At 34.6% G+C, this 17,426-nt stretch overlaps 1 protein-coding gene across 2 annotated transcripts in view; it reads left to right on the forward strand.

Moving 5' to 3' along the window:
* Positions 1–1,631: 1,631 nt before the first annotated feature.
* LOC108724058 (acyl-CoA oxidase 1) overlaps positions 1,632–17,426 on the forward strand; it is a 22,398-nt gene continuing 6,603 nt past the window's right edge. Inside the window, exons 1-2 of one of the 2 annotated variants that reach the window (XM_018450213.1) lie at positions 1,632–1,758; positions 16,297–16,456. In XM_018450213.1, coding sequence (XP_018305715.1) covers positions 16,383–16,456 — 74 coding nt within the window. In that variant the 5' untranslated portion in view covers positions 1,632–1,758; positions 16,297–16,382. The other variant, XM_018450212.1, reaches the window with a different exon arrangement.

Consider the following 17,426-nt stretch of genomic DNA (forward strand, 5'->3'; position numbering starts at 1 on the left):
TGCAAGTACTGCCAGTACTACCAACGGCGTTCCAAAATGGATTACAGTGTACTGCGAAAGCACTTGTACAGATCTATGACATCATGAATTTTGATGTCATTTCCTGTTGAAACTACTGCAGCCAGCGAGGTAAAGCAGTCGCAGTTCAAGATGGCTACTTACTTAGAGATAACCTTAATCGATAGTGAAACTAATGAATCATATAAAATAATTGTTAGTCCCGAGGATGCAAAAAGAGCTGAAAATGGCAAGGATTATCTTATTGTAGATTTCTGTATCGCTATCACTATCACTTGATTCATCCTCAGCTATAATTTCTACTAGTATAGTTGCAATAAATGCAATTATATTTTCATTGAGTATTTCACTCATTGTTTACGAAAAACAAACAATGTTAATAATATACAGTGGTCAGTGGACGTAATGTACGTTAACTTGGTTAGTTGAACGAAGCGTACTGCGATAAGTTCCGATTTGTAAAGTTGCAACACCTCGATAGTTCTCGAAGTTAAAATGGAACGCTATTGGCAGTACACTTTTTGACGTCATAGCATCAGTACTTGCAGTAAATAAAGGAACGCACCCCTGATCTCGCCAGTCGCAGTAATAGAAATAGGAAGTGACGCAAAAATTTATGACGTCATATAAACGCAAAAGTATATTGGAAGTTTGCTGCGATATATTTTGGGGTAATTATTCAGAATACCTCCCTCACCTCCGATTTCGATGAAATTAGGCTTATTCGACGCGTTTTTGCACAAAACGAAAGAATCTGGCAGAAAAAAGTGTCGCTCTGCCTCGCGAACCGAGATATTTAGCGTTAAAGTTGACGACTCTGCAGGTTAGGAAATCTGTCATACCGACTATGTGTAGTGCTACCAGTATGCTTTCTTCATGCTCTCTGACTTCATGCGCATGCGTCTCGTTACTTGTCGGTCCAACAGGCATCAAATTTAAAATGTATGCTATAAAACAAATAAATCCTAACCCATGTGGACAGTGGGGTGTATAGACAGTAATGCTTGGGTTCGGGCGGCTACGCCGCTCGAACGAAAAAAAAAAAACCTACCCGCTTGGGACCTAACCGTCTAGAAGTTACAGCTGAGACAGTGTCTGCTTGGAATATTTCTAACCCATGAAGACAGTGGGGTATGAGAACGGTTTTTTTACTGTCTAGTTAAAAAGACTGTTCTCATACCCCACTGTCTTCATGGGTTAGAAATATTCCAAGCGGACACTGTCTCAGCTGTAACTTCTAGACGGTTAGGTCCCAAGCGGGTAGGTTTTTTTTTTACATAGTCGGTATGACAGATTTCCTAACCTGCAGAGTCGTCAACTTTAACGCTAAATATCTCGGTTCGCGAGGCAGAGCGACACTTTTTTCTGCCAGATTGTTTCGTTTTGTGCAAAAACGCGTCGAATAAGCCTAATTTCATCGAAATCGGAGGTGAGGGAGGTATTCTGAATAATTACCTATTTTGGAATGGCATGTGCAATGCTGCCAGTACTGATAGTGAATAATGAAACGCAGCCTTAGTCAAGTTATTTCGCGCATGCGTTCTCCGTTTTGGCCACATTCATCAAAAGCGCCGACACGTCTGACACAGACAGAAGAGTGACTGAGAGTGACAGAAAGTCGCACTGCTGTAGTTGCTCCAATGGCGGCCTGCCAGAAGTGCCAGTGGCCAGCAGCTGGTGGTCGTCAGCCGTCACTCCGACCAGTCCGATCTCCGTGATCCGTCAGTTAGACACGGTTAGGTTAGTGGTGCGTTTGTTATCAATTGTAAGTGCGACGTGATCGCGTGGGAGAATCGGCCGGTAGTCCGCGTGAACAACAGTCTTTACTGGCAGATGCTCTGGTGTGACATTTTCCTATAATAATCAGTTAATAATGACGATGACGATAAACGCGGATCTACGGCGGGAACGCGAGAGATGCAGCTTCGATCCCATGGAGCTCACGAATTTCTGGGATGGCAGTAAGGCAAAGACGTCGCATCGGCATGAGTTAGGTTCGTCGTCTCGTTGATCTCGCTGATTCGCACGCGTTGCTCGTGTGCATATACATTACGTGACGTAATATCCTCGGCTTTTCTTATCATTGCATTGCGAGAAGCTATATGAAATGTTAACGCCCAATCCCTGAGCTATTAATCACTTCTATTTATCAGCTATTATACCTCTTGTGTGTATATATATATATATATACTCACTTTTTGCGATAAAGCGCTGGAACTTACACATCCTCTTTCGAGATCTATAATTTATCTTACACAAGTTAGATTTATACTACATTTATTCTTGGGTTTATTTATGATTGTAGCAAGTATTCTGAACACTTATTATTTTCTATAGAGAAAAGAAAATAAGAAAGATAAATTATATGCGCACAGCTTAATTATAAATGGAAATGGGAAAAAGAATTGTATCGTAAATTGCAAGGAGTAATGCTTTTAAAACGCGAATGAACTACATAATGTTATCACGAATAGAAAGGTTTAGAACTTTCTATTGTATTTTCTGAGAAATGTATTGAGAAATAGTACAAATAAAAGTGTGAAAGGCGCGAAAGTTTATACTTTATTACAGACTCTTTCTCTTCGGTTTCTCTTCGGTAATCGACCACACGAATGAATTATTCTTTTTCAATATATTTTTTTGCGTAATAATATTATTCTTAATAATATTAATAACAGTTTTTATAATATATCGATTTTTGTTATTATTTTATAAACAATTATTTTTACTTTGATATTATGTATGATGCCACAAGTATTTACACAGCAAACTTTTGTGTGTACACGTATATAATATATTCAAATATATTTAATTTTATAAATATATATAGGGTCCATTTTAAAGGACGATCTCAAATATCTCTTGAAGCATGGATTTTAAAGAAAAAATTTTTTATAGCTTTTTAAATAGTGAATGCATACTATATATATATATATATATTATATATATATTATATATATATATTTCATGTTAATGGCTGTCTGAATAAGATATAAAAACTTGAAAATATCAATAATTTTCGAGTTTTTTAATATATTTTTTATATTTCATGTTAAATAAATATCAAAATAAAGTATATAATGAGATACGCGTTATATATTTTAATATATGTATGTAATAAAATATAAAATAATTTAAAAATCAATGTCGATATTCTTAATATTTTTATATACAGAGTAATTAGAGGAATCATATGTCAAAAAAATTATTTCATTTTTAAAAATGACGATAATCTTCATATAATTCCATTTAAAAAAATGACTCTAATCTTCATATAATCTTAAAAAATTTCTTTTTTTAAGATTTAATTTTTTTTGTTACGCATTATTTGCGTCCTCTCAAGCCATACAACTTTTATATGAAAGATTTTTTTTAATACATTGTTTAAAAGATATTTTAGAATGTCATGTATAGTATATTTAAAATGAGACACTCCGTACTTATACATGTATCTTTTTATTGTGTGTGTGTGTGTGTGTGTTTTATATAATTCCATTATTATATAATTGACGGTAAATTTATAAGTAAAAAAAGATATCTGCTTAATGTCATTAAAATTCCCGTTTTTATTTCTTTTAGGCCTGATTGCACCAACGTTACTTTGACTTTAAGCAAAGTTTAAAACTCTCTCTCTCTGTTTCTGTTTCTCTTTCGTTTTAAAACGAGACAGAGAGAGTTTTAAGTTTTACTTAAAGTCAAAGTTGGTGCAATCGGGCCTTAACAACTTATTCTGCATGATTTAGCATTTGTTCTGTTATCAGAGTTTTTCAACTCATAAATATATTTACTTTTACAAACGCCGTAGGTATGATGAATAGCAAATTGCTATAAGAAAACATTTAATTATACTAGTAACATACGCTTTTAACATTTGATTATTACGTTATTACTTCGTCATCAAGAAGTTTCTTTCCCGCCGTTCTATATCTTCCAGCAATTATCTTGTCCTCTATAAGTTCACTCGCTTGTTTTATTACGGTCTTGCATATGTATGTACACCTTAGACAGAGTTAATCTCATTATAAAATATATTTATCAAGTAAATAAGAAATTCAATTTTTATTCGTTCTATTTTTATATTTTCAATATTGAATCTTTCTGTGATACTTAATATTCGATGGACTTTAGTATTACATCTTATATTCTTCTTTGTCCTTTGTGTCAAGGTTCAAGGTAAACATACATAACTGTTTTTAATTTAATTTATGATTGTTTTGTATTGTTTTAGTTGTAATCAAAAGTTATTTATTAGCTTATCAGCTATGTTAACGATTCATTTATTTTCGTAGATATTCGAATTCAGTGGCATATAAAATTATTTTAATATTTATTGTATTAAAAAGAAAAAAAATATATACATATGCACGTATAGGGAAAAAAATGGAGAACAAAAAGCACTATATATAAAAATTATTATTATTTGCGTCAATCGATTTGTGGAATATTTTGTATAAGCATGCGAGAATACTTTAAGGATCTTAATTGTAAATGATATGATCTTATATCGTATGTAATTATTGCATATGAAATGATTGATTATTCAAATAACTATTAAACCTTTTATTTTTGTATGCATTATAATATATTTATATTATCACTTATAAAACATTAAAATATATTGCTTGAAATTAAAAGTAATCTATTAAAACACTAATCATATATTCAAAAGATTTAAGAATCATGATAAGATACAATAAATCTGTTTTAAAGTTATGATTTTTTTAAATATTGATAAGCGCAATAAATATGTGCTAACAGCATATATTTGCATAAGTATATGCGCAGCTACTCGGTTCAATGTTCAACATGAGATTAAATATCTCACATCAGGCGCGGATTTATGTATTTTGCCGCTTGGGGCTGAAAATTAGCTGCCGCCCCTTGTACAGGTAGTGAAAATTAGAATTTTTATAAGAAAAAAATGCATAACGCGAACATGATGATTCCTAAGTGTAACAACTGTTAACTTAACAAGTCTAATGCCTGTGCAAAATAAATCCCAAATGTAACAGCTTTTAACCTAATGTAACTTGTCAACTTGTATAATATTGCGAAAAAACCTACGTGTATTAGCTGGTATTATAATTGATTATTTATTATATTAAATGAATTATTAAATACCACTCAGAGTGTGCCACAAGAAGGCTACACGATAGGACTTCACACTCCGGTTTTTTGTTTTTTTTAATTTTTTTTAATTTTTTAAAGTTTATTTTTAATTGAGATGTTGATTTTGACTATAAAATACTTGTTAAATGAAGGTCCTTTAATTGTGAGTTACTTCTTCAATTATTTTATTACCTTTTATTACTTATTTTATTACCTTTCTACGCGACTGAGCATCAGCAAATGAATCAATTATATCATCATAATTTATATAATACGTTTTGCGATTTCTGACTCAATTGTAAGAACTGCTGAACAGTTGAAACGTTCATTACACATCGTAGATCGGAGATAATTTTTAACGCGCCGTAATACTGAGAAAGATCTTTCTGCTGAAGAGTTTGTTACAGGTATGCATAAGAAGATTCTAAGTACGATGTTAATGTAAGGATACACTTCTTGGAGGCCTTTATCGTATATCATGTTGCACATCTCTCGAATAGTGCTTGGAGGTTCATCTAAATTTTTTAAAAATCCAAAGAAATGGAGACACTCATTTTGAAACGATTCTGAATCTGGCAAGTCTTCTTTATATTCATTACTTAATCTGGCAGCATTTTTAGCAATAATTTTATCACATCCATTGTAATTCCTTTAGTTAAAAAACCAAAACTCGTGCTCAACTTTTCATAGACTGCTTTTCGACGTTCTAACTCTGCAACTATTCTATCAACTGTGACATGAAAAGTATTGATTTTAAAGTTTTCTCGTCCAATGAATTTGGTTTCAAAATTTCGTGATTCGTCGTCTTGGAGTTTTCTTATCCTTTTTCTTTTTGATGTGTCTTCATACTTTGTAATAAATGATTTTTTAAGAGCAGCATTTTCGTAGATATCAAAAGCTTTCCTAATACTTTCAACATAGTTTATTAGTAAACCGTATAGTTCTGCTACAGTATAAAGATCAATGTCAACTGCTTGGAGCTTCTTGCTAGAAAAATGAAATCTCTGTAATAAATTATCCCATACTGAAGAAAGAATAGCTGTTTCAAGACGTTGTAGTTGACGGAGGTAACCTGAAGCCTCACATCGAGTACAAGATTTTTCTGTTTCATCTTCTGCAATTGATGTAAGAGCCTCAATCACTTCATTCCAATCTTTATTAAGACTCTGACACACGTCATAACGGGCTGACCATCGTGTTTGTGACAAGCCTTTTAAAGTTCTGTTTTCACGTTGTGTTAAATGTCTCTGTAATATTTACCAACGATTAGTAGAACTTGAAAAAAATACAAATAAATTTTGAAGAAGAAGAAAAAAGTCATTACTTTCTTTACAACAACTTGCTGCATGTTCTCCAACTAAATTCAGGGAATGAGCTGAGCAGGGAGAGTATACAGCATTTGGAGAAATTTCATTAATTCTAGCTTGTAATCCGGAATATTTTCCAGACATATTCATGGCATTATCATATGATTGACCTCTACAATTTGCAATGTCGATATCAAAAACCGCAAGCACAGTGACAACAGCATCAAAAAGTTCGACTGATTTATGACCAGCATTCGGAACAAAACATAGAAACCTCTCTACAGGATGTCCATTTTCCAGAACATATCTCACAATCAAGTTGATCGGTATGAGATATGTCTGGACTTGAATCTACTATAATAGAAAAATACTTGGCACTCTTTAATTCTTTGTTTCATTACTTCTTCAGCCATTAACTTAACGAACTATTCATATGTAGTAGAAGATAAATACGAAGTGTGGCCTTGACCTGGATTACCGTACCTAGCTATATGCTCTGCCAAAAAAGGATCGAATTCAGAAATAAGTTCAAGACACATTATAAAGTTACCACTGCTTGACGAACCAAACTTCTCGATATGACCTCTTAAAGGTAAACCTGCAGTTACCAAAGCACGGACACTGGCTACAAACCGTTTTAAAATGTTGCGCCAGTACTTTTTCTCCGTGTCTATTTGATAAGAAAAATGTGTATCAATTTTTCCAAGAGTGTTTGATCGCATTTTCATTTCTAACACACACGACTTGTGTTCAAAAGAATTCTCGTGATTTTTCAATGCATCATTGCCATGCTTCCAGTCGTCAAATCCTTCTTTTGCTGTTTTTGTAGTTCCACCAAATAATTGACAAGGAACACAAAACACGGAACCAGAACTTTCTGAGTACATTAAATACGATTGCTTTACTATTTGACCATTGACAAGTTGGGTTTTAAATAAAGATTCATTTAAATATCGATATTGCTTACCACAAAGTCTCTTTGAGCGGGAAAAATCAAAATTTTTATCACGAATATCTTGGTTAATTCCATGCTGCAAAACGTATTCACGTGTAGCATTGTTTACTACCTATAACGCTGGATTACAATCTTTACAATCACATTAGAATTAACTGCAAAATTATTGATACTTTGATTGATATTAATCATAGAAGATGAGGTAGTTGGCTCTGGGGACTTTAAGATGAAATTAGAATTAGAGTCTATGTCACACGCTGTTGGTACAATTTCTTTGATATTATCCGAAGCAGTAATGGGAAGCAGCTGTTTTGAAGAACCAGCAATGGGAATTGCTGGTTCTTCAAAGTTATTTAGTTGATTAAAGAAACTATCAATTTTAAGAGTTTTTTCTACGGCAATACGTTCTCTCTCAGCCTTATCCAACCTTCGTTTCTTGTACTGACTTCCACTTAACCGTATTCGTCCGTCACTCATGTTTATTATATAATATTTTTAAAAAATGAAGGCTGCGATAGCACTAGTAGCAATCTAATGCAAATTATAAAAAAGAAGAAAGGAAAAGGAAAAAAACGTAAAAAAACTGCGATATATATAGTCATGATGTAATAAAGAAGGTGTGTTCTAGCGCAGCCATTTGCTTCAGCCAATGAATGGAGGTCACAGCTTTCGGCCATTTTCTCGCGCCAATTTTGAATGCGCTCAAGCTTAAACTGTATAAAACATACTTAAAAATAAAAAGTAAACATTCACTAGATAATGTAATGTAATGTTAGTATATTTTAATAATATTACAGCTATTATAGAATAATGTATATTCAATTTTTTATTTGTATAATTATTATTTTTATTTTTGTACCATAAATGCGTACACGCATACTATACGGCATAAGTAAACATTACTACAAAAAATGTTTATGAAAATACGATAAATAATAAATATGTAAAGAAATAAATTATAATAATGGAAACACCCGAAATATTTACATTTCGAGTTTTCATTATGGTAACATATTTAATGATATGAATAATTTAATAGTATTACATTGAAAATTAGAAAATGAACTGATCGGAATGAGTTCAAAAAGTGTTTATTAAATCCTTCAATGTGTCAATTTCTAAGTTCTTAATTCAATAGTGCTTTTTATTTTAAGTCCTGTATGGAGTCATTCCGTCCAACAGTGAACCTGTGCTGATTATAACAGTACTATTATTGAAGGAGGGAATGTAAATAAGTAAACAATTAATTCGGTTTTATGGAATTTTTTTATTTATAATTTTTGACATTTTTTTTGGCTTTTCTCTGGTTGTTTTCAGCTATGATAGATTTATTAATATTTCTTAAATGAATATACGTTCGCGTTCGTATCATGCATAATAACGCTTTTTCAGGAATTGTTATTGTGTTGCCTAGTTTGTGGGTAATAATCGCAGCTAAATTTCTAAAAATCCACGGCTTTTTTTAAAAAAATGAACCATGATATATTTTAAATTCGTAATTCATGACTCTTGCAACACTCATTAGGTTATCTGAAGGATGCACTAGCTTGCCTTTGGATATCTGATAGATCCAATCGTTTCTTGGATCGACTAGGAATTCAGTTGGTGTTCCCAAGGTGGGGAACTCGGTGCGAAACCTGGATGCCACATATCCTGCAATATATTTTAGACCCTCTTCTTCTATTACGTCTGTAATTCTTATTAAATTATCCACATCTTCGACGAGATCTAACTCATCTGGATGTGGACTGTAATCGACGTTGTTACATTCTAAAGAAAGCAAATAAAATCAAATAAAAACAAAAATGAAATAGATTTTTCAAGGTTTGAGATTTTCAATAACTGAAAGTATAAAACATTTATACGCCGATAAAAAAAATTGGTATTCCAGCGAATAATTCGGTAGATCAACCAAATTTTTCGCTGAAATACTGAATTTTTCACTGGAATAAGAAATGTTAGAAACGCAATGGTTAAATGGTTAGCCCACTCACCTCGTAAACTTAACGTTCCCTAGGTCGCGAGTTCGAATAGAACACCGCGTAATCTGGTCCGATTAGCTGATTATAATGACATAAAAAAGGGCAAAGAATCCGACCAATGTCCAACGTCCAATGTCAATAACAAATGTTTTCTATCAGTGCAGGAACAAACCTTCATGTAAATCACTGACGTTGCCTATAGGGAATTCCATATTGTCATTTTCAAAACATTTTTCGATTTCATCGACACATAATTCCATCGATGTAAGGCAATTTTCATCAGCAGTGTCTTGAATTTTTGTATTGCTGCCTTCGGTAAATACATCTGACGAATGTTTCCCCAAAATGTACCACCGCAGCCTGTACCTCATATCTATAGCTGCAGGATGATCATGAGCGGCTCCATCGCTCGAATGTATCCAAATAAATTTTCCAGGACATCCTGATTTAATCTATTTGTCATAATATACGACATGTCCGTGTCAAAGCGCTTCTTTAAATCATTGTATAAATTTACTAATGATTTGTTGGACAGTAAAATTCCTTTTTGAAAAGGAAGTAAACTAGCCTGTTTTTTGTTGGAATTATTTCTTAGTGTCCTTATCACCGATGAAACTTTCGTTACGATAGCATTTTGCTGTTCCAGATCGGTACCATAAGCCTTTAAGCCGGGATGAGTTCCAAATTTCCTACAGCTATTAAAAACATCAAACCAGTCATTAAATAATTTCAAAAACTCCGCTGTCGCGTGCCATTCCGCTCGATCTTCGATCAACGATTGCTCCATGCACCACTTAATAGCTTGCGCGTTTGTGTTGGAAAAAATTTGGGTAACAAGCTTTACATTTTGTCTCTGCGTCCCTTGTGCGTCTAGATGAAGTCTTGACAGCCGATGAACTATTTTTAAGTCTGCTGAATTCAGATACAGCAATTGTTCCAGAACATCTTTCGAAACAGAATGACCGTTGAATATAAAACCGTGGTCGATAAAATGGTTTCGAAGAAGTTTCATAAGGTGTGGTGGATCTGCGAATACGTGCACCCGTAAGTCGTTATCACTTGGGTGTAGAAAAAATGTTTTTCCTTCCCCCGAAATTGGATCAATATCCAAACATTTCAGCAGTCCTTGATTTTCCGGCCCTAGGTCACTTGTTATTCCAACGACACAGTAACCGATATCATGCAATTTTCGCAAAATATCGAAGAGAATATCTGTCGTTACTTTCTTATCAAAGTCATAGTAGATCGGCTGCTTCCATTTAGAAAATAATCCTCTAGCAATGAAAACCTGGCACTTTTTATTCGGTCCAATGACACGCTCTTGTTTCCTTTCGATTGCTACACGATTCGCTAAATGAATTTCATCAAAGCAAAGGACTGTTACTTTCTCCATGTCAGTCATATTTTGGCCTTTACTTTTCATTACAGCAATGACATCATGCAGGACACCCTCATTGACGTCGAATGTTGCGACCCACTTTCTCAGGGTTGACAGTCCTGGGAGCGGCAATTTTTTTTTCTCTCTCCAATACCTATAAGCTTTTGGGCTTATGCTACGAAGAGAAATAGCTTCTGCAATATCTTCTGCAGACCAACGGGTCTTTTTTTGGTTCAGGTTAAGCAAAAGTTTAACTTGACCTGGACTAAATACTTTTCCAAGTAAACTTTGCACCTTGTTACGACATTTTCTTTCTGCCAATCTATTACACCGCTTCAACTGTTGGCGCAGGTTGCGATTTTCGATGGTTAATGCCTTCTTTACTGAAATACATTCAATATTTGAGCAAATTGGAGCAGGAGTATCCTTTGCATTTGGCATCACTGTAAGGAAAAATGAAAATAAAATAAATAATATTCGAACTTTAAATTGCAATGTACTATCAAAGTATAAATTATTATATGAGAATACAAAATATGACATGATATTCTAAAATGTGTACACAAGACAAAAAAAATTTTGTATACTTACCAGCGATATCAGGTAACGTCACAGGATCTTCACAGGTCACTCTAATTTTCGGCATCAGGTCTGTAGCGTCAGGCACTAAAAGTAATTATTGAAATATGAATTGTCAATCGAAAACTAAATATTACATAAAGTGCAATAGTACGTAAATTGTATTTCATTTTATTTCATGAATAAAACAATAAATACATGAATAAAAGTCATGAATATGCTGCCGAAAGTTGTGAATGTATAAAATAAAATTCGTATATTACCACAGTTCCCTGGAAATGTATACGGTACAGCATCTCGATTGAGTGGCCGAGAATTCCTTGGTGTTCCTGCTTGCTAACTCGTCTACGAAGGACACCTTTCTGTAGCACAACTCGTCAAAATGAGCTGAGCATACACGAGCTGCATAAATAAATTTCATAATTATTTGAATGCATTGGTTTTTTGTTTAAAATTTTGTATGCAATTGTAATAACTGAAAATACTGTATTCTGATGTATAAACAATATTTAAGTACGACTTGTTCTCAATATTTTCTAACGTTTAAGAACTCCTTTAAACCAAATATGTTCAACGCGTATGATATTTACAATAAATAATAAATAAATAAAAGAAAGGTAACGTACATTGATATAGACCATACTTTTTTGAAATTGAATAAACATAGTTCGTTATACAATCTTTTACACATTTAAAATAATAAATAAATAAATATATATATTTCGTTATTATTTAATAATAAGAAGATAAACTGGCAAGTAAATTATATTAACATTACAGTACATACCATTCTTCTCCTTAATTTCTCCAATTTTCCTTCCACACGCCTGTATCCACTTCTCACACATTTCTCTTTTTTTTTTGGAAAAGAAAGAAATCGGATATCCCTTTTTCCTTTTCCAGAACGGTTTTTACACCCTTTCATGGCACACAACGGCATTGTCATTAATTTTTTTTATATTCCAACGGCTTAAAAGTGATCGCACTGTTGTAAACACGTGAAAATAACTGAAAATAACCTTATCATGACTTTCCCCATATACACAAACACACTGAACTATATATGTACACCAATACACACACATAAATCAAATATGGCCGACAGTTGAGACCTGCGCAAATCAGGACGAAAAAGTAACCATAATAGGAACACACCTTCTTTATTACATCATGTATATAGTAATCAAGAAATTTATTTGATTTTAAAATACGAAAGATAAAACATATAGTAAAATATGAAACATAAATGGATATAATATTGTGGTACACTAATTCTCACGTATCTGACGTATTGTAAAATTCGTAAGTATCGTTACCGATTGCCGGGCTCGATCTCATATATATAATAATCGAGGACTAATTTCTCTCACGAGAAGGGTTTTGGTGGGTACGACACACCGCGGCGTATGGCTAAACCTCAGCCGTACGCCGCTGCCGCCGCCGGGGCTACGGGTGGGAGTGGAGAGTGGAGGGAGGTGCCCGGCGCGCCGTACGCCTCTGCGAATTACCCCCACTCTACTCCTACACGTAACCCCTGCCTGCAGTCGCGTGGGACAAATGGCCACAACATTTTGTCACCCTGGGCTATAGTCCATTAAGCCCCTATAGTAAATCCATCCCTGTCTCACATTAATATATTCATTTTAGACTCTTTACTGTACGTACGTCTGTTATTATTATATTATTGATACTGACGCAAATTATATAAAATTATAACTTGCGGAAATTGATTGTTATTCTATCATCATTGAAAACATTTAAATTGTGAATCGAAGTAGTATTTCTCTTCCGAGAAGCCGAAACATTCGAACATTCCTATATATATGAAAATAATCCCCCCTAAATTAATTCGGTAAAGAACTTATTGCGAAAAATATTACCTCAGCTAGAATTCGAACCTGGAACCTCTCGACTTTCCGGGGCGAGTGTCTTAGCCAATTCGATTTGCCTCGGTGTCGAATTAGCTAAGACACTCGCCCCAGAAAGTCGAGAGGTTCCAGGTTCGAATTCTAGCTGAGGTAATATTTTTCGATTGTGGTTAATGCGAATATTTCGGCGCACAGTCACATCTGAGATAATTAAAAATTTTTTTAAATTAAGAATATATATTATATTTATAACATCTAACTTTGACCGCATATTGGCGCTCTCAAACGTATGTATGTTGTACATTTACACGGTCGGATCTTAATTGTTATTTGCCAATTTAATTTGATTTGATCATTTAAAATTGTTTAGTTTGTTTATTCAATTTGATTCTTATTTAATTTAACTATCTATTAAACATATTAATTGGATTTATATAGCTCGTATTGCTGTCTGACAAGGGACCGTCACATAATGGCCAAAAAATTAGATGATGATTTTGTGATAATCCGATAGAGTACCCTTCAATGAGTGATATGTGAAGTTCATTTGCTAATGTAACGCGTATTACTGGATTTTTAGACCGAGAAAATTGACTGCCAGTGAGGTTCGCAAAGCCCATAGTCAAGGCACCATTGCACTCTCAAACACGCATGCGCAGTCAAATGACATGAGAATGGCCACTAATATTGATGATACCGATAAATCGAGGCATACACTTGCTCCTCATCTGAATGATGGGCACATTAGGATCAGATGGTAGTCTTGATAAAAATTGCTTTTCCAGTCCTGAAAAGGCAACATGATTTGTGGTGGAAGGAGCGTTTCAACGGCAATAAAAGCCGCAGCTTGTAAATATTGAAGTCTTTGTACACGTACGTACACACATCCGTGTGCGTGAGAACTCTTTCTTTTAATTATGTTCCAAAGTACCAAAACTCACAATACAGCAAATAAACGGCCCTTTTCAGATCCATAAGGTACCATAAGATACCGATAAAAAAGCTGGAAAACGTTATCGCATCCGAGTCTCATCAATTTGATTATTATAGTGATGATGGTGCAGCTTAACAAACAGCTCGTCGATCAAGATTTAATCCTCGAGAGCATTGATACGCTGGACATCGATTTCGACGCAGGCATTAATTCCTACATTCCCGAGCCAGTTGACCTCATCGGATCTGACGAATTCAAAGAGGACGCAGAGGATGATGATATCGACGACGTCGACAATGATCCCGAATATGTTCCTGAACCCGAGCCAAAGAAATGTTGTGTATTCAAGGAGAACATTCCTCGTTGGAAATGGGAAAAGGCCTATCGTTATTGGACCAAACAGGACGATTATGGATAGCCTATCGTAATCTCCCGCGAATACGTTAAAACGTTGGGGAAGCGAAGGAGGACCGAAATTAATGTCAAGTCCCAATTTCCCATAGTCGGCGATGGATTGAAACGTCTTCGCAAGTGGACCGAAAAGATCGAAAACAGCGGCTATGGCTCTGCTAGAAGCGTCAACCTGCGAGTATACGAGCTTTTTTGCAAGAAGAGAGACAATCATCGAATAGTCAACGATCTGCAGATCAGAAAATGGGGCATTCAAGCAAAGAATAAAATCAACCCCAACATGAAGTTCAATGCATCCCATGGTTGACTGCTAAACTTTAAACGGAAATACAACGTTGTCTCGAAGTATTACGCATAAAATTGGTAAAAACTTCTGGAAAAAACGATTGGAGTTGGAAACCAAAACAGTCCAATTCGTCGATCTGGTCAAGAAGACCATTAGCGAGAAAAACTATGAACCTCATGAAGTAATCAACATCGATCAATCGAGATTTGATAAAGAACTTCACAGTTACCGCACCTTGGCTTTTAAAGGTACTAAACAAGTATTTGCGGCTATGGATTCGAAGAGTGCAACTATGCATTCGTACATAGTAATGGGCAACATCGACGCTTCGGGTACAGTAATGGACTTTCTCTGTTTAAAGTCTCAAGAAACGAACGGCAAGTTTCCAGAAATTATTAAGCCCGTCATTCCCGACATCATTAAAGCGTATGCAGGGACTAGCGCAATGATAACGCAGACTCGAAGATATATCTGGATTTGCTATTCCAATATTTAATTAGCAAAAGCAATAAAAAGTGCCTTTTGCTTGCTGATAGTTGGATCTCCAACAAGAACACCAAATTGTTCGAAGAAGTCCTTGCCAAGTATGAAGGGCAACTGGAAGTAGAGAGGCTGTTGATTCCTGAAGGTACCACTGGTATGATCCAGCCTCTCGACGTGTACTATTTCCGGCCGTACAAGCAATTTATACGGCATATATCAGATTCCCTTGAAATATGCGATGAAATTTGGAAGCGAAACAATTACTTCAAATTGCAAGCATTTGCTCATTTTCAATTCCAGGCGCCCATGTTTCGTGACATGGTGAAGTATACCTTTTACAGGGCGGGTTATCTGGATGAGCGGCCGAAACCATTCAAAATCCCGGCGCAGTTTTGTTTTTCATTTGACAAGTTTTCCAGCTGCTCATATCCTAACTGCGAGCAGTCTTCCAATTTTAAATGCGCATATTGCGAACAATGTTATTGTTTCAAGCACTGCTTGCTTGATAACTTACACATTAATTGTACACATTAGAATTAATAAACATATTACAATCAATCTAAAAATGCATGAATTTTTATTCTCTAGTATGTACGTCATATTTCATTGTTCATTGTTATCTTCCGTAATAAATTATCTTCACAAATCCGTATGCGTAAAAACTCTTTTTTTGAACTAGTGGCCATTCTCATGCCATTTGACTGCGCATGCGTATTTGAGAGTGCAATGATGTCTTGACTATGAGCTTTGCGGATCTCACTGGCAGCCAACTTTCTCGGTCCAAAAATCCAGTAATACGCGTTATATTAGCAAATAAACTTCACTCATTGAAGGGTACTCCATCGGATTATCACAAAATCATCGTCTAATTTTTTGGCCATTATGTGACGGTCCCTTGTTTGCTTATTTGCAATTCTTAATACAAAAGTTTATTAAATTATATATATATTTTTTTTTTTCAAGTCATTCGAGTTTATTATTTACAGAAAACTTCTTTCTAAGTGATCCGATTCTGCATGACAGAATTCCCGCAAAATACAAAAGTCATAAGGAAATTTACGAAGGCGCAATAATGAAAGGATGTCGAGTGTTACAGAAGGTGCAACAGTTACATGACTCGGGGAAAGGCGGCATGGACGTTTTCTCGTAAGATATTTTGACGTAATAAATAGTATAGTGTTTTAAGTCGTTATGAAGAAATCGTGTGTGCGTGCGTGCGTGCGTTCAGAGTGTATCCTAAGTACACTAAAAGATTTTAAAGGGTGATTGCTCACACAAATTCAAGAACTAAAGCTTCATGTAACAATTTGTCGGAAACGGCTTAATTTCAAAGATACAAGATGTCAAAGTTGGAAAAAAAATTTCGTTTTTTTTTCAAAAATTTTAAAAACCGTTCGAGTTATTTTCATGTAACTTGATATATGTTTAATGGGCATGAAAGCCTATTTTTTGGGACTTATTATCTTTTGATGAACAAAGTCATTTTATTTGATTATCAGTTACAATAAACTGAAAAGTGGAAAATTTTTTCGTAAAAAAGGGGTTTTGCTTATCCTTAGGCTCTCCCTCCTGATTGAATCAAAAGATAATGTATAGTCCTAAAAGATAAACTTTCATGTCCATTAAACATACCAAGTTACATCAAAATAACTCGAACGGTTTTTGAAATTTTTGGAAAAAACGAAATTTTTTTTCCATTTTTGACACCTTGTATCTCTGAAATTAAGCCGTTTCCGACAAATCGTCATATGAAGTTTTAGTCTTGAATTTGTGTGAGCAATCACCCTTTAAAATCTTTTAACGTACTTAGGGTACACCCTGTATAAAATATAATACTTTGATCAAAAAGTTCCCGGAATTCATACAGAAAATTCAAAATACAAGTTTATTCATCAAAAATGATATTATCCCCTTCAAAGTACTCCCCATCGACTGCAACGCACTTATGCCAGCGCTTGATCCAGCTCTCGAAACATTTCTGGAACTCTATTGTCGGTACAGCCATCAGAGCCGTCTTCGATTTTTCCATTATCTCTTAGTAGTGGTTTTTTGACTCGATCGAACAGAAAAAAATCGCAGGGAGCCATATCGGGTGAATTCGATGGCTGTTGGATGG

This window comes from Mycetomoellerius zeteki, unplaced genomic scaffold (assembly GCF_001594055.1).
Source record: "Mycetomoellerius zeteki isolate Tzet28-1 unplaced genomic scaffold, Tzet1.0 scaffold267, whole genome shotgun sequence".
Lineage (NCBI taxonomy): Eukaryota > Metazoa > Arthropoda > Insecta > Hymenoptera > Formicidae > Mycetomoellerius > Mycetomoellerius zeteki.